Genomic DNA, 18,514 nt, shown 5'->3' on the forward strand with positions numbered 1-18,514 from the left:
AATCTCAGGGAAAATTAGTCATTTAATTAATGAAATCAGCACCAGGTGCCAGATTGAGTTTCTTTTCAAATTTCTCATTTACGGTTTTTATACTGTGCTTCAGAAACCAATTAATTTATGAAAACTGCCCTTTTACTCTTGTTAGTATAACTTCATACTAAGCAGTGACCTTCAAATTTAGGAAAGTGCTGTGTGAATCTCATGTAGACATGGTGTTAGGGTTTCATTTGAGAGTTATTGGTAAAAACAGTGTTGGGGTAGTTACTCAAAAAAATTAATTAGTTACTAGTTACTTCTGTAAATTGTAAAGAGATCATTTTACTAGTTACTGCATTTGAAAAGTAATTTATTTATTACTTATTACTTTAAAAATACTTATTACTTTACTTTTTTAGGGCTCTATGAAATCCGTTTTATTTTTTCCCCAGATTCTGTTTTATTTATTTTTTCCAAATTCCGTTTTTACCGTTTAAATTTTTCTGGATTCCATTTTTGTCTGTTTATTTTTTTCTCAACTCCTTTTTATTGGTTAAATTGGATTGTATTAATCAAATACTTGTCTTTAAATTAAACCGGACTCTTATTTTGACATGCTAACGTGAATACCTTTACAGTTCCGTGTATGTGATGCTAGTTTTACTCAAATCAAACGATCAAATGCTCATGAAGTGAACCCAGCATGACTCTCGGGGGGAAAACATTTCATAAGGCTATTTTAAGAAATAATTGAACATATTAATTTGTTTTTATGCATGTAAATATGTCAATGACTTGCTGAAGTGCATGAAAACCAGCTACGTATGTATTAGACCCGGAAATAACGTCTCTTTCTCTCTCTCTCTCTCTCTCTCTACTGTATAAAAAGTACATTATATATTATTATGTAAAGTATAATATTATACACTATAATAAAATATAGTATTGCATTATAGTTATTATATCCAAGTTGTCTGTCTGGAACGCAGCATTAGGCTAACGTCAATAAACGACATTTCAGCACTAGACAAACGGACAGCGACTCCTCTAAGCATCACTTAAAGCACAGCTCGGTGATTTTTGGGAAACGCACGCGAAACAATAACGAACGATCGTAAAATGACTGATAGAAAATGCTCTTAAGCGCTAAGATCAATCGTTATCGGGAAACCAGGCCCAGAACTTTACAAACAGGCAAACACGGCAGGAAAGCGCGTTCCTATAGTCTAGTAAAGTAGTGTAGTTACCAATGTTATTAGTTTAATGCGTTACTTTACTTCATTACCCAAAAAAAAAAGTAATTTAGTTACTGTAATCCGTTACTTTGTAACTCGTTACCCCCAACGCTGGGTAAAGAGCATGTTGAGTGGAGAGGACAGGAGAAAGCCTTTCTGCTCCAGATGGAGAAAAGAAATGAACATGAGAAAGTGAATGCTAAGCTACGATGCTACGAGGGAAGAAGAGCGATGAGACGCGTGTGTTGTTTCCACCTGGAAGCCTGGAGGAGTTCATGCGGCGAGTGAGTGGGAGGAGACAGACGATGATGGGTTGCCTGTCGTCCTCTCTGTCATTTCAGAGATTAAAAATAACCTAGTGCCTGCCTCCTTCCTCTTTCGCTTTGTACTGCTTGCTTTCCGTCCTCTTATATTGTTATCAGCTTGTGTGTTAGATAGAATTCACATCTGATCTTGAGAGAAACAAACGTCAGAAATGAGGCTCTTTAACAGCTCAAATAAAAGACATTAAAACAATCGATCTGAGATCAGAAAGATCTGCACATTACTCTGATTTCTGAAGATCATGTGACACTGAAGACTGGAGGAATGATGCTAAAAAAAATTATGCAGTGCATCACAGAAATAAATTAGAGTTTAACAGATATTCACGCGGGAAACCGCTGTTTTAAATTGTAATAATATTTCAGAATTTTTACTGTGTTTTTGATTTTGGAAATTTAAAAAAACTTGGTGATTTTTAGGCCTCCTGGGGGTTCAGGGGACACTGAAAAGAAGCTTAACTCAGACCTCAAGTTTTCTGAGGGTTGCAAGAGAGATAATATCCCGTGTCCGTCCTCCGTGCCTCCAGGGGGAGAGAGACAGCTGGTGATTAAATGGCAGTAAAGAAGGTCGATTTTAAGTTGTGTAACCTTGTCATGCTCGATGTCGTCCCTCGAGGCTCTTGGCATCACATCATGGTGTTTTATTCATCCAGCCTGCGGAGAGAGCGAGCCGTAAAATACATCTGAAGGGATAAGAAGTGTCCTTGTGAAAAGACGTTTTTTGGTCAGTCTCTGAATGTATATATTTCTTCTGACCCCTGTGGTTAACATTAAAACAGCCGCTGGTTGTCGGGGTGGATTGTAAAGTGTGATATAATCAATGGTTTTGTGTGTGTGGCTCTGAAGTCTCTGCAGACCCATTGCACCAACGCCTCAATCAATCTGAAGAAGTGTTGGGTCACTGCTTCTTCATCCCCTGCGGATCGAACCTTTAGCCCTGGGTCTTCATCTGTCAGACAAGCAGCACAGAGAGACCCGTTATATTTCACCGTGTGTAACTCACTGAACTCACTTCATTACAGGGAATCGAGAACCACTCGTTCCCAAAAATACTCATATGCTCACACATTTACTGCATTTTAATCTGGACTCAAATATTCTCTCCATATTTATTGAAAATGCTCTGATTGTTTTTTTGTTTTTTTTATCTGTTTGATTACACTTAAACATTTTACATTTTAATCTGGACTAAAACATTCGTGTTATTTTTGTATTTTGTATTTGTATAGTTTTTATTAATATTTGGCATTAGTTTTTCTTTTTTACATTGTACACTTTTGTTATAATTGTAAAGTTTAAGTATAGTTTTTTTTGTGTTTTTGTAATTTTTAGTAGTTTTTTTATATTTGTTTTTATATTTATATTTGTATATATATATATATATATATATATATATATATATATAAATGTTTATATAGTTTTTCATCAAATTAAACTAAATTTAAACGAGAAATTAAAAAGATTTTATAGTTATAAAAACTACATTTTTACATTTTTATTTAACAATTTTTAGTTAACTATAATAACCCTGAAATACTTCCTAGATATTGATTCAAAATGGTCATTTTGAAAATCTTTCTTTAAAGAAAAGTGATTTTTTTCTTATTTTTAATCTAGATTAAAACATGCCAGGAATTATATCTATATTTCTTGAAAATATTCAAATTATTTAGTGTTATTGGTTGATTAATAAATTAATACATTTGTATTATGTATAGTTTTTAAATCCTTAAATATGATTTATAAAAAGTTATTAAACTTATTAACTAAACAAAATGTAACTTTTTGTTGCTTAATTCAATACCAATAAAATCTTGTGTATGAGAACTGTATAATTATGAATATAATTTCTAATAAATTACTAATATAATTTTGTGTGCTGATGCAACATTTTTAATATGCATCTTAATGCATTTGTATACCATGCACACTTTGTATATTTTATATTTTGCATGTACAATGAGAGCACACACTTGCAAAGTGTTAACCAAACTTGCATACTTGATTATTTCTGGCCTTAAATAGTTGCATTCCAGTGCGTTATTTGTGTCCTGTCAAATGCATTTGTCAAATAGTGTGCAGACGTGAAGTCAGTCATGCATAATTTCCTCCAGGAATTATTCGCACTGTGCATGCTGTGATCTACCGCTTCTCAGCAATTTAAGCAATCTCTGGTTAAACAGTCGCAGCAGAAGCTGGTGAATCAAAGGCAAACACAAGCTAATCTTTACTCTCGGGGCAGTGGGTTTGCAGTCTCCGACTCCTGCTCGCTGCCAATGTGACATTACATCAGCCGTCGTCATGTTGACACACTTTCTGTTGTCCTCTGCATCAGCTTTTTATAAAAGAGACCGAAAAAAAAACATCAAATGCATAAAACTGCTGAAGCATCAGATAGCGTTTGCAAACACAAGCACGCCTTGCTGCGCTGTTTTGATTATAAAAATATAGCTGATCCTGTAGCTGTCACCTTTGCATGGATTATTTTTAATAAAAATTTGATTTTTATCTCAGAAGTCAACATGGAAACATATTTGCATCCCTCTAATGTGACATTTTTCAGAGTGAAACCGTTATACGTTAGGAATTTGTTGGATTGTGAAGACAAACATTTTTGCAGTGTTGACTCATTCACAAAAACAAAAGAAGAGATTGTTAATTTGATGTTGACTTCAATCTGATTCATGCATCATTATATGTGCTAGCATGGAAAAGGTCTTCAATGTAAGTATCAGGTATTGCATTGTGTTTTTTGTAACTGTGCATGAATTCAGCTCATTGCATCGCAGCTGCAAGGCTTGAGAAAACCTTCACAAAGCCTGTTCTATTCGAGACTCATCTGTGCAATATATATTGTTAGCTCTGTGATGAATTGCTTATGTTACTCTGTCGTTGCTCCGGATTGCAATGTCTAATTAATGCATAAATGCTAATCTAATTTAAGCATGCATAAATAGAAAACGTAATTGGTGTAAATCACCATTGGTGTGAAGTGTTTGTAAGTGTTTGCATCTAAATTTATTCTTTGTCATGCTTTAGATTCATACGGTGCAGCTTTATCCTCACATTCGCTGATAAATGTGAAGTGTTGCAAAGTCCTCTTCCATTGCACACAAATTGATTTTTTTCTGCTGAACAATGCTTTGTTTATTTGATAAAAAATGTAAAAAAAATTTTAAATATTATTATTATTCGAAATATCTATTGTTTATGTAAAGTATAATTTATTTCTGTGATCAAAGCTGAATTTACTCCAGTCTTCAGTGTCAGTTATTAAGAATGATTCTTTTTATTATTTTTCCGAAAACTATGATTGATACATGATTATACTTCAAATAGAACACAGTTTTTAAAATCATCATATTATTCTGATTTCTGAAGATCATGTGACACTGAGGACTGGAGGAATGATGCTGAAAATACAGCGGAGCATCACAGAAATAAATTACACTTTAATATAAAATATAATTAATCTTAAGTCATAAAGTAAATTAAAACTATTATTTTAAATTGCAATATTATTTCACAATTTTAATTTGATTTCTGATCGAATAAATTCAACATCAGTAAGCATAAGATACCTTTATTCTGTCTCTGTCTAACTCTTGTTTACTTCCACTGAAGCTCGTTATAGTTAACTAAAACTAAAACCATAAAGAAAATATTTATTTTATTTATTTTTTATTTATAAATAAGATAAAAACTTAACTAGTTGGTAGTTTCTCGTTTTTAACTATTTGATCAAGATTTCTCATTTTAATTTAATTTGTTTTATTTACTAAAGCTAATTGTATAATTAAACTGATTAATAAAAAAGCCATTAAAAACACGTAAAAATTACAAAAACACAACAAAATTGCTAAAAAAGCAATCTAAAATTAAAATTAAAACAGAAAATATAAAAATAAAAAATATATAGAACTAAATAATTAGAAAATATAACTAAAACTAATAATAAAATAAATGATAAAAAAACAAGTTAAAATATTAATAAATACAATAGTCTCAATGATACTAAAATAACAAATCTGTTGAAAATGTATAACTAAATGGTTAAAATTATTAAACTATAAAAAAAAAATAACATTGAAGTAATAAATGCTACAACAATCAATTATTAATAACCAAATACAATTACAAATACAATTACAAATCTAAAAACTAAATATAAAATAATATTCAAAATATTAGTTACTACAATAGTATGTAACTTATACGAAAATAGCAATTACAAATAAAAAAAAATAAAGACTAATAATAAAAATATAAATATAAACGCTAGTATGTTAGTGATACTAAAATAAACTTTAAAACTGAAAACAGAACATATTTATTTAATTAAAAAAATAATAAATAATAATAAATAATAAAATAATGAAATATATTAAAAACATATAATAAAGTGATAAATTAAGATGTCAAAATTTTATTAATAAAAAGTAGTATCTAAATGATTCTCTCTCTCTCTTTCTCTCTCTCTTAAAGCTACGCCGCTCTTAATTTATTGTGACTGTATAGAGAAGGATAGAATAGAATAGAATTGATTTCATTTCTTATGGAGTGGAACCGTTTAGCACAGATGGAGAAAGACGTCCCGCTGCTCCGGGATCCAGTTTGATAATTTAACAGGAATTGTATTTCAGGTTCTCTATATCCTTTAACGGAGTGAGAAGCGATTGAGGTCTGCTCTATTAGCTTCACTTCACAATGACTTATTCAATACCACGGCTTTCCTGAGTTTATTTAGAGCCGGCGCTCTGCTGCGTCTGCAAATAAAGACTTCCTTCTGTCAGACTCCAAATCAGGACGGTCCACTGGAACCGTAAACCACCACATGCATTGCTTTTCATTTAGTTTTGTTGCGAGGATGGAGTGTGAGAGGAAAAAAAACAAAGACACATTGCAAAATAAAAAAACTATAAAAATAAATGTCGTGCATGGAAAATGAATGCAGGAAGACTGTAAGAATTGTTTTAATATATTTATATATCAATATATACAACCCACATATGCTTGTATTCTGAAAACAAAATAAATACCTTTGAAAATAGATGTTTGGATGTTTTCCCGCTCAGAGCATCCTGCTGTACTCAGACCTCCAGGAGTCGACCTTTGACCTGCGGCAGCTGCCGACTCACCGCTTCGAGGCCATGGATCATTTCAGCAAGTGTTTCCTGATCGTGAAGCTGAAGGGCGAGCAGGAGACGGGGCGTGACTGGAGAGCGGTGAGGGTGGATCTGGTGGCTCCTCCGCTGGAGCGTTATGCTTACGCTCTGCTGGGATGGACCGGGTCCATGGTACGAGATCACACATCTGATTGGACGAAAAAAAACACTGTCAGTTCTAGGACGAGATCGAACAAAAATCAAGCACTTTGTGTCCAGGCACCTTTCAGAAAATGCTCAAAAAATATTTTTAGATAAAGATTTTTAGATTTGAATTGCATATCAAATATACATTCATATTGATTACACGGTTTTTACATTAACAAATTGATAAACTTAATGAGATGCATATATGCATGAGATGATACTATTCCAAATAGCTTAGGAGCTCTTCTATACTAAAGACAATGAAAAAGAAAGACACATTAAACACAGGATGGATGACTCTTCCTCAAACACACAATGACCCCAAACCACATTTTTCCAGGCGCTACTGTCAAACTGGGACACCTTTATTGGAAAACTGGGACACTTAAAACACATTCAGTTGTTATTCAAGTGTAGGCCTTATAAATTAAATGCACAATAACAATATAAACAACAACAATAATAGAAACATCACTTTTTTTAAGAAGGGGTGCAGGTACAGCAAATTCAACCCACCCCCTCCCTCGCCTGCCCACAAAATTTTATATTGGGTTAAATTTATTTCATACAAATAATAATAATAATAATAATAACCTTCATTCACAGAGAGAGCTGAGATTTTTTTTTAAATATCTTTAGTAACCCGCTCTGTCTAGTCTGTCGGTCTCCGTGTCCTCTTTGCTTCGTGATTTTTCTGTGCGTGAGAAAATGTATGTGTGGCGTGAGAGCGTGTGAAAAGTGTTAATTGCGTGTTTCTCACGGTGAATGCGTGAGAGCTGGCGTAGTTTAAGTCATTCTTTGTTGAAATATCTAGCTAACTAACTAAATGTATGAGGGACATATAAAAAGGTAACTCTACTCCTCCATTAGAATGACTTGAATATCTGTCCCAGTTTGCCAGTAATACCCTGTCCCAATTTAACAATATGCTATTGGCAAACTGGGACAGTGTCAAAATTGCATAAAAAACCCCCAAGAAGATTAATATGAATGTGATTTTTAAAAATTCTGATTCACCATTACATCCTATAACAAAATATGTAACAATTACAAATGATCCATGAGTTGTTTTATTTTTATAAACTTAACATTATTTACCTCAGAATGCAATGTCATTTTACTTACCATCACAGTTTACTGCGAGGTTGTTAAATATGATGTGCCACACCCCGGAAGTGATGTCATAGCCACAGAATTTTTTTATTTTTTTTTATCACATACTTGCTACTGATGAGCTCAGTGTTGATTTTTAGTAAAAAACAAACATATCCATGTAAAGATATGAATTATTAAGCTTAACTGTCCCACTTTACCAGTATTCACCCTATATAAATAAATAAATCCCATAAATGAAGCTGCAGCAAGAGTGCATTAATGCAACGCGAAAGCACATTAAAATAATGCGCGAGCGCGAATCTCTCAGCTCACACTCAGATTTCCTTTGCTTTGTTACAAAATCAGACGCGCATGCTCAGAAACACGCTTTAGGCTATTATTAATTCATATATTACATTATTCTGCAACATTTTGTATTTGTAATTAAATTATTGTTTGTAGTAACTTAATATCCCATTTTAATCATGATGATTTTTGGAGAAAAACTGCAATGGCACTCTTCTTGTGATATTGATTAACTACATAAAATTATATAAATATATACATTTTCTTGAATTTTGTGACCATTCACATGCATTCATAAATGCATTTGAATAAACCGAATAATGCAGTGAAAGAACGCACTCAAAATGCACATGCGCCATTCGCGAGGATTCGCAAACCCGCTACAAACTCCCAAACTGACTCAAAAGATTTGCGATCCCCAAACTGACTCAAATGATTCACGAACCCGCGTCGAACTCCCGAACTGACTCAAATGATTCATGAACCCACTTCTAATTCCCGAACTGACTCAAATGATTCATGCTCCGAACTCCCAAACTGACTCAAATGATTCGCGAACCGGATCGGAACTCTCGAACTGATTCAGATGATCCGCGATACTGATCCGAACTCTCGAACTGATTCAAATGATTCGCGAACCCGCTACGAACTCCCAAACTGACACAAAAGATCCGCGATCATCAAACTGACTCAAATGATTCGCTAACCCTCTCCGAACTCCCGAACTGATTCAAGTGATTCACGCTCACAACTCCTGGACTGACTCAAATGATTCGCGATCCCCGAACTGACTCAAATGATTCGCGATCCCGCTCCGAACTCCCGATCTGATTCAAATGATTCAGACTCACAACTCCTGAACTGACTCAAATGATTCGCGTTCCCCAAACTGGTTCAAATGATTTTGCAAACCTGGTGGTTGAAAACCACTGATCAAGTTATTTGTAAAGTAATGTAAATTAATAAAGTAATGGAAAACCACATTATATAATTATCGATCAGATATATATATTTACAGTGTTTGATCGACAAATATGCATCACATTAAGCTTATTAGTTTATTTTTAAAACTGTGTAATCCACATTTTTTGTGCATTTCATGTAAATCTTAACGAAGGCCTAGATAGCGTGCATACAGTCTCCATCTATTGTGTTTCCGTCCCACAAGCACAGAGGAAAGTCTTTAGGGCCGTCAGAGACAGACAGAGTTTGACTCCAGCTGTTTATAGATGACCTTTGACCTTGAGTCTGAGCTGCTTTAATTACATTCCGGGCCTCGCTATCCCATGATGCTTTGAGCACCCACAGATCTCTGCAGTCGTTCGAGGAAGTTTGTTTCTGAGGCTTATCATTATTAATAAATCATGTCATTATGTGCATCTCATTACAAGTTGGGAGTACTTTAAAATGAATTCATGCATTTATTCATGAATGCGTTCTCTCTTCATGGTGTTTATTTCCAGCCCGAGCATCCGTGACCTAGAGGAGCTTTAGATAATGACAGAAAACATTAAAACCACTGTATGTTTGAAGAGCGTAATGGAGCAGCGTTTAAAAAGGTCTGCCGGCCACGATAAGAGTCTCTACAGAGATTCATGATGCTTAACGCCATAAACAACAGCATCAGTGTACAGTAGTGTGTTCAGGATCACTTTAAATCTCACTTTACTGCTTTATTTGCTCAAGGGGAAATATCTAAACAAGAAAGAACAAACTCATTCAATGGCTTTGTTCTTTAGATTATTCTGTTTGTGGACGAGCGCTCTGGTAATATCATCTGTAGCTGATCAGACAGTCTGATATTATAATGCACAATGTGATTTACACAAATAGCAAAACAACATTCTTGTGCTGAATTTAATCTCATTGTGCTTTGCATAAAACATTTGAGATCTTAAAAAGGGTGTTATTAACATTAAACGTACATGCACACACACAAATACTGTATATATATATATATATATATATTGCAAACTCTTTTAACATGAATAGATTAAAAATGATGCATTTTTGTGTTAACCATAAATGAAACAGTTCAGATTCCTGTAATAGTCTTAATAAATTGAATGGGTTTTAAATACAAAATAACCAGATTTATATGTTTTCAGAGTTAATTTGGAATTTTGTACACATTAAATATATTTCATTTCAAAATTTGGAAATAAATTGTATTATTTTTTAAATATATCATTTTTAATTACGAATAAAAAATGTAATAATTATTTGTGTAAAGCGTTTTTTTTTAATAAAATTATAATATTAAAATGGTATTATTATTATTATTATCATGTTAGTGAACAGGTTTATTCCAATGCTCACCAAATTTTATAAAACTGTTAAACTGTACTTATTAAAATGTAATTTATTAATATGCTGATTTGTGAACAAATAATTTTTTTTGTGTGCAATAACTTGTTTAGGTGCCATAAAAAGCATGATAGAAAAAGCAAAGAACATGGTAAAACCATGATATTAATAAACTGATCTGATTAATCTGTATTCTTTCTTCAGCTGTTTGAAAGAGACCTGAGACGATTCGCCAGATTGGAGCGAGGAAAACTGCTGGACCATCACGCGCTGTACGACAAAGCTACGGTACAACACACACACACACACACACACACAGGAACACAGGAACACTGGAAATAGCATTTGAGGAGAAATGTGAGAAATTGCAACACTCAAAGGTCTGTCAGTTAAAAGACCTTTTATTAAAGTCACTGACTGTTTTTATTCTTCAGGTTGCATGTGTAAAATACAGGGTATTTAGGATGATGCTGTTGTCAGATTTTGAAGGTTTGTCATGAATTGAAATGCATTCTTGACAATCTTTGGAGATTTTCCTTCTGATCAGGAGCTGTATTTCCATGACGAGTGAAAAGCTGGGAAATGATGAATGTGGATGCTGTATATACAGAAGAAAGTCAAACTGAACGGCTGTTGTGTTGCTGAATCTTTGTTCAGATGCTTTATAAGCAGATTCAGGGTTTTATTTTCCGTAGAGAACAGCATGTTTTCCAGTCTTGGCTTTCGTGCACTTTAGTGTCGATTTAGTTCAGAGAGCAGGACTTCTTATAGGTCCAGTCTGGACATATTCTTTCACATTTCCCCCCCTGAAAAAACGAACAAACAGAAAGCATTAGATTAGCATCTCTACTCACCGAGTGCATCTGAGTGATCAGACAAACAGATGTTGATGGAGATGACTTGTCTCTGGTTTCTCTCTGCTGTTCACATGAATGAACAGTGAACTGATCAGCTTTTCCTGCAATTATGGATAGTTTGTGAATGCATTGTGAATTTTTTGGGTGTTTTATGTTGCATCAGATGCTCTTTTCTCTATATGTAGGAAAAACGTGATTATAATTAAGGGATTTTGTCTCGATGCAACTAAAGCAAACGCTCATCTAGAGCTCAAAACAATGGCTGTGTGTGTGTGTGTGTGTCTGTCTGTGTGTGTGTGTCTGTCTGTGTGTGTGTGTGTGTGTGTGTGTGTTTGTGTCTGTGTGTGTGAGTGAGTGAGTGAGTGAGTGTGTGTGTGTGTGTGTGTGAGTGAGTGTGTCTGTCTGTCTGTGTGTGTGTGTGTGTGTGTTTGTGTCTGTCTGTGTGTGTGTGTGTGTGTGTGTGTGTCTGTCTGTCTGTCTTTGTGTGTGAGTGTGTGTGTGTGTGTGTGTTTGTGTGTGTGTGTTTGAGCGTGTGTTTGAGCGTGTGTGTGTGTGTGTGTGTGTGTGTGTGTGTGAGTGTGTGTGTGTCTGTCTGTCTGTGTGTGTGAGTGTGTGTGTGTGTGTGTGTGTGAGTGTGTGTGTCTGTGAGAGAGAGAGAGAGAGTGTGTGTGAGTGTCTGAGTGTGTGTGTGTGTGTGTGCGTCTGTGAGAGAGAGAGTGTGTGTGAGTGTCTGAGTGTGTGTGTGTGTGTGTGTGGCCAAGTTCAGAACTGAAGAACTGGAGCTCTTTCCATTCATGAGTGTGAATTGAATTGAATTGGCCACTGCTCACAGGAAGTTGAATTGGAAATAGAAATAGATCTGTCTGTTTATGTATTGATCTGTGAGGCCTGAAAACATCAAGGCTTTTAAAACTTTCCAACAAGCCAACATCGAAAGACTGTGTTTGCTTTTCCACTTCAAAATTACATTCGTACGAATTTCTGTGAATTTCAGTCAATTGAATTCTGTTCGCTACAGCAATCAAAACTCAATTCAATGATCTGAAATCCAATACACGCTCAAAGCCTACAATCCGGTTTTCGAGTGATTTGACCTCATTCAGAAATACACGCGTGTAGCATGATGCAGTTTTGACTCGATTCTGTCCTAAATATGAATCACCACATTCATATTCTGATGATGCACATTAGAAGCTTATGTTAAACAGCTAATGATAATTTCATCATGTTTCCCGTGTTCATCTCTGGCTGTTTGTTTGTGCGGTTTAGAGTGCTTGTGTTATTGTGTTCTGATAATAATAAATAACTTCTCTGCACACAGATTTCATCCGTTAATGCAGTTGCACACACACATAAACACATGCACATTAACAGCACACACACACAACATGCACATTAATGGAAAACACAATTTCAGACCGGCACAAAAATAAAAACTTGATTGAAAAATTAGGTGCAAATTAACTTTCGGGCTTAAAAATATATTGGCTTTTCCCCGGCGATGACTAATCAGACGTGAATTCCCGACGGGTGGCAGACGGCGGCTTCTTGTTTAGTTATAGCACTCGCCTCATATTAACATACATTGATTTTCCTACATTTTTCCCATAATGCAGCAATCTGTCAAAGTCGGTCGCAGTGACAGCTCCGCTGCAGGCCGCTGACAGACAATCAGACCAGACTCCTCAGGAGGATTTCTCCAATGAGCCAGCGCTAATATAACGCGTCCTGTCACGGCCGGAGAAATGCTTCGATCACTCCGTCTCTGACTGGGATGCAGAGAGACTGATAAATGCTGTAGCGGTTGTCATCGCTCTCTCGGTTTACTATCCTTCTGTCTTTTCGAAATTCATGCAAATGTCCTCGGCTGTGAGTCGAGAAGTTTTAGGATTCATGTGTTGCATTTCAGATCAAGCTGTGCATTAGAAGAAATGTTCAATCCCAGCCAAGCACAGGCTGATGGCAAACAAAATACAGCATCTGAATGTCATTGCATTTATTTAATTTTTTTTTTTTTGTGGATGCGTAAAGTTAGTTTCAGGTTGATAAACTGATGTGGTTCAGATCAGTTTTGTTTGCCATATATTCAACACTATGAAAACCACTGATTTCATATGATATACATTACTGTTCACAAGTTTTTCTTAAAGAAATTAATACTTCTAGTTATCAAGGATGCATTGCATCAAAAGTGACAGTGATAATGTTTTAAAAGGTTTGCATTTCAAATAAATGCTGATCTTTTGAACTTTCTAATCAAGAATCCTTAAAGGCTATGGTGCAGGTTAAACACTACTTTCGATTAATGGGTACGTAAAGCAGTCAAGATATGTATATAAAGTTAGAAATGTCTCCAAAATGGTGTTAAAGTCCAGTTTTTGTAGTTTTTGGTTAGTAACGGTTATTTTTTACGCAATTCGGCGATGACGTCACATGAGGTAGACGTGCTGGAAGGTAGCCCCAGCCTTGCAGCTCAGCAGCTACTAGAACTAGTTCTACCACTCAGTGACTATGGCGTCTAACTGGGATGAGGAAGAGGTGGAAAGACCCACAGTTAACATTTATGATGGCCCACAGCCATATAATTTCGAACCGTTTAGACGTGACAGGGCGAATGAGGAAATACCGAGAGCCGATGGCAATCAAAGACAAATAAATGCATGGTCAGAGGAGAATGACTGGAGAGTTGGTGAAGTGTCCTGGTGTGTTGCTACCATTTAGAAACGCAGCAATGACCGCTGGAGCTAGTAGTCTGTGAACAGCAGTGCATACAATAATAACTTTTTTTTTACTGTCAGTGAATAGCACCGAATAAAAGTCAACGTTTTCTTTATATCTAGTGACAGTGATTAGCTATGGGCTAGCTTGACAGTCCCACCTGTGAACCCCTACTGTTAATTTCTAAGCTTTTACCACCTCCTCCGGTGAAAATGTTGTTTGCAAACGTAGCCGACGCCGACGGCTGGTCATGTCTTCAGTGTGATTATTGTTGATAGTGCCAACTAGTTTTCCTCGTGATTAATTGTCATTGACACCGTCAGGCTTACCGGTAGAGGGAGTGAGTAGTATGCGTCTGTGTTGCTGTGTTTGGCAGGTGTCTGTGTGGGCGGTGTCGTCCCATGGAAACTGTGGTGGAGAGCTTGTGTTGTAGGGAGGTGAGCGCGTTTTGGTCGCTGGTCGAGGACCTCACCCCGCGGCCAGCAGATGTAACGTGCCTAACGCAGCATCCTGGATTTGAGGCATGCTGCCTGAATCCGTTTGTGCTACACATAGCATACTCACACTTCAGGCAGGATCATGGTCCCCTTCAAGCCAGCACGCACGAGTATGTTCATGGTTTGTTTACTTTACCAATCTTTTTACACTGAGTCTTTTGAACAACAGCTATAGGTGACAGGAGATGTGTTGCATACACAATAAACATGCATAAGAGACAGGCTTAAAATGACGTTTCCAACCTACTTACAGTTTTAAACTTAAGAATCTTTCCTACTTATCCCTAGGCAATACCGGTACACTGCGTACAGGCAGGCTATACGCTGGGCTTATGGAGTTTTAGGCAGGAGTATAAGGATGCCTCTACCCTCTTGTGTGGTTTCAACCATCAGACAAAAATTTCAAAGTGGTGACCAGACCTATCAGGGCTTTCAATGGCCTCGTTTGGATGAAAATTAATAAAAATAATTGCTTATTCTGTTGTGATCCCCCAATTGCCCTTAAAATGTTATAAAGCACACAGAACACATGAATTTTGATAAGAAAACACAGTTTATTGGCATTGCTTTTAACGGTTACTGAACATTTACTGAACAAGGACGAAGATTACTGACCTGAAACGTTTGCACAGTTTCTTTTGTTTCTCTCACACACACACACACGCAAAAGCACATCAAGCAGACACACAGTGGGCCCAGACAACACTGCACACAGAGGTTGACAAGGCACAGGTAAAATGATTGGTAAATTATTTTGAATTACATACAACAAATTTCATGCAAATAACATGCAAATAACAGGCAGAGGAGCAGACATGCGGCATGCAGGACCCCTTGAATGGGGTACAGCGACAATTATTGCCACTTACAAAGATGGAAATAAAATGAGCATTCAAAATGGTCTATGTTGGTTTTAAATTATCTCACTTGTGGTGGGGGTCACACGCGTAAGGTGGCTCCTCATCAAACAAGTCCTCCTCATGCATCGGCTCTTCGGGCACCCACGATAAGTCACTAACGACAGAGGCATTATCATCATCTTCATCATCTGTCTGTTCAGGACTAGCGAGGGGAGTGGAGGTTTGTGGGCTGAAAGACGTCTGTGTACCCACGCTGACCATCTTGGGCTTCAGGTTAACCTGCACAGCTGTGGAGAGGCAGTAAACATACCCAAATATGTGACAATCATAGCAAATCATAGCAAATCTAAGCGGCTATGTTTTGGTGTAGGCTATGTATTAATTTAATCAATGTGTATGGAAATGTACTGCTTGCATAGATACTGGCAATGATTTAGACAGAATATCTACCACTTAAAATACCCAAGACTTACCGCGAGACCATCGGGGGGGCTTCAAATAACACTGTGTCACAGCGTCAGAAGTGGAGGAGGACAAGGGCTGATCGCCAGTATCGACACTCTCCACAGTGTCTACACTGTCCACGGTCTCCTGCTGTGAGGTATCTGTCATCATCTTGCCAAAACAAATATAATAAGTGGTTATAAATGTCTAGAGTACATGTGATGCATAAACTCTATGAGGTAACGTTAGTGAATTTACTGAGAGGTAACTAAACTTTGAAGTGAAAAGTGGATAAACTGTTTCTGATATTTCAGAGGTGGGTAAACTGTGTTTACTTGCGTTTAGCCTCCACTACACGGTCACGGTCAAATATATGTGAAAGAGAACCGTAGCAGTCTAACACAAAACGCAAACACACTATTGTGAAAGCCCATTGCCGATGACGATTCCCGATGTCCATATTATGGACATTTACTTCAGGGCAATTTTGTTTTGGCTCATATTCGTGAATCACGAAATATGCTCTTCTAATGTCAGAATGATCACGCTTGTAGTGGAGGCTGTGTCAAAGGGAACACGGTATGCAAAATACAAACAGAGCTAGCTAAAACGCAGCTTGTAAACATTAACGTTAGCATGATGCTTACCGTGGCAATATATCGCTTGCGGCAGACGGTGTCTCTCGACCTCGGGACAGGACAAGCAGAGAGGTTTGCATTCACAGACGGCACGGCGGTAGGAATTAACTTAGCCATCCTCATACTTTTTAAAGAAAGTGCGACCATCTTGGCATCCCCTGAGTGGTAATCCTCCTCCTTGAAATGCGCGCTGCATATTCTCGAGTAGGCGGTGACAGAGCTAGCTGAAAAATCTGCCCGCCTAATCTTGACAAATTGCACCCAGCTTCGGAAGATCCCTTTGTCCTTGGGGAAACAATGGACCCTATGTCCAGTTTTGCTGGAGTTCTTGCACCCGCCACAAACACAGTAATAAACCATGTTGTCTATTTATTCTCTACTCTTTCTCTAAGCTATCTGTTATGCTATGCTATCTCTGACTATATATTTATGCTATGATATCTATTTATCTATCAATCTATCGATCTCTTTCACTAGCTACTACTCTCACTACTCGTCTCACTCTCTCAATGGTATTACGGCGGGCTTTCGTTTGTCGTCCAAAAGCGAGTACCTCATGTGACGTCATGCAATGCATTGTGGGAGAAACAAGATTCATTGCTAACCTGTAGCTAACCGCTAAGATATCACCTACTTTTCCTTATTATATTTCTTTTTTGTAATACCCTACAACATCAAATACAATGGATAACTGTTTAAATGTTTATTACGAACTAGAAAATTACCAGAAAAGAAAAAAAAAAAAACCTGCAACATAGCCTTTAAAAAATTAAATGCATCACGGTTTCTGCCAAAATATTGTGCAGCACAACTGTGTTCAACATTGATAATAACCAGAAATGTTTCTTGAATCACAAGAATGATTTCTGAAGATCATGTGACACTGAAGACTGGAGGAATGATGCTGAAAATACAGCGGAGCATCACAGAAATAAAATAAAGTTTAACAGATATTCACATGGAAAACTGCTGTTTTAAATTCTAATAATATTTCACAATTTTTACTGTATTTTTGATCAAATAAATGCAGCCTCGGTGAGCAGAAGAGACTTATTTCTAAAACATTTAAAACAGCTTACCGACCCCAAACTTTTAGTATGTATATAATTAAGATGTAAGCATCACGTGTCAGTTGATGTATATTAATTTTATTTTGGTTTGGAGGAGAGACGGAGAAAGAGAGTGTGTGTTTGTGATGATTGTTATCTTTTAAAATCAAGACGAAATCAAAACGGACCCTTTTTTCTTCCTCAATACATGTTCTTGGTCTCTTGTGAGTGATTCATCAGTGCTTGTTATTCCAAGCAACAAAAATGATTGTGTAATCTTTCATTCAGCCGACATCCACCCGACTCCTTTCCTAATATTTAATAGCCATTTTCATGATCCAATCAAATCTTAATGGATAAAATCAAATCCCACCTTCGTTTCTCTCATTGAATCTCCTGTTTCACTTACAATGCATCATATTATTGAATTGAAATGGGTTGCAAATTGCATTGCAAGCTGACTTAAAAATCTTTTGTGATTTATGTTTTGCTTGAAAAGTTTTTGTGCATTTAAATCTAATGAAATGAATTGTTATGCATCGCAGTAAGAGACATGACCAGATGCATGCCTTCAGTAAACATGAGTCAGATGCTCAGCAGAAGGTTGTTAGATGATGGACAGTGTGATGCATGCACGTCTTCATCTCTGAACCCCGTGTCTTGCCCTTTGGGTTCATTTGCATGATCTTGTCAAAAGCCCAGTTCACATGAGACACAAAAGACACGTCCTGCCACTCTCGGTGTCAATGTCTGACACTTTTGAAGGCACAAATCACTATTTAAAGATCTTTCTGTGAAGTGGAAGGGCAGGGAGCACGTCAGCGGTTTGAGAATCAGTTGGGTTTATGCATAAAACTAAATGCTGCTTTTGAGTTTTATTCGAAAGCAACCAATAGA

The 18,514-nt window shown here is 36.5% G+C and overlaps 2 protein-coding genes across 3 annotated transcripts in view; one reads left to right on the top strand and one right to left on the bottom strand.

Annotated features, from left to right (window-relative positions):
• Positions 1-18,514, top strand: part of LOC113113209 (DNA nucleotidylexotransferase) — a 58,775-nt gene that overhangs the window by 19,912 nt on the left and 20,349 nt on the right. Inside the window, exons 7-8 of the mRNA XM_026279378.1 lie at positions 6,610-6,831; positions 10,759-10,842. Of these exons, the coding sequence (XP_026135163.1) occupies positions 6,610-6,831; positions 10,759-10,842 (306 nt within the window). The remainder of the gene's footprint in view (positions 1-6,609; positions 6,832-10,758; positions 10,843-18,514) is intronic.
• Positions 10,981-17,280, bottom strand: LOC113112309 (THAP domain-containing protein 10-like). 2 transcript variants are annotated; one of them, XM_026277756.1, is made up of 4 exons: positions 16,578-17,280; positions 15,960-16,101; positions 15,554-15,773; positions 10,981-11,360 (listed from the first exon to the last, which is right to left on the bottom strand). In XM_026277756.1, the coding sequence occupies exons 1-4, from the start codon at positions 16,926-16,928 to the stop codon at positions 11,303-11,305; spliced, it is 771 nt and encodes a 256-aa protein (XP_026133541.1). In that variant the 5' UTR covers positions 16,929-17,280; the 3' UTR covers positions 10,981-11,302. The 2 variants fall into 2 exon arrangements, with proteins under 2 accessions (XP_026133541.1, XP_026133542.1); XM_026277757.1 differs by lacking the exon at positions 10,981-11,360 and adding an exon at positions 15,161-15,331 and having other exon boundaries at positions 16,578-17,279.

The sequence above is a fragment of the Carassius auratus genome, chromosome 13 (assembly GCF_003368295.1).
Source record: "Carassius auratus strain Wakin chromosome 13, ASM336829v1, whole genome shotgun sequence".
Classification (NCBI taxonomy): Eukaryota; Metazoa; Chordata; class Actinopteri; order Cypriniformes; family Cyprinidae; genus Carassius; species Carassius auratus.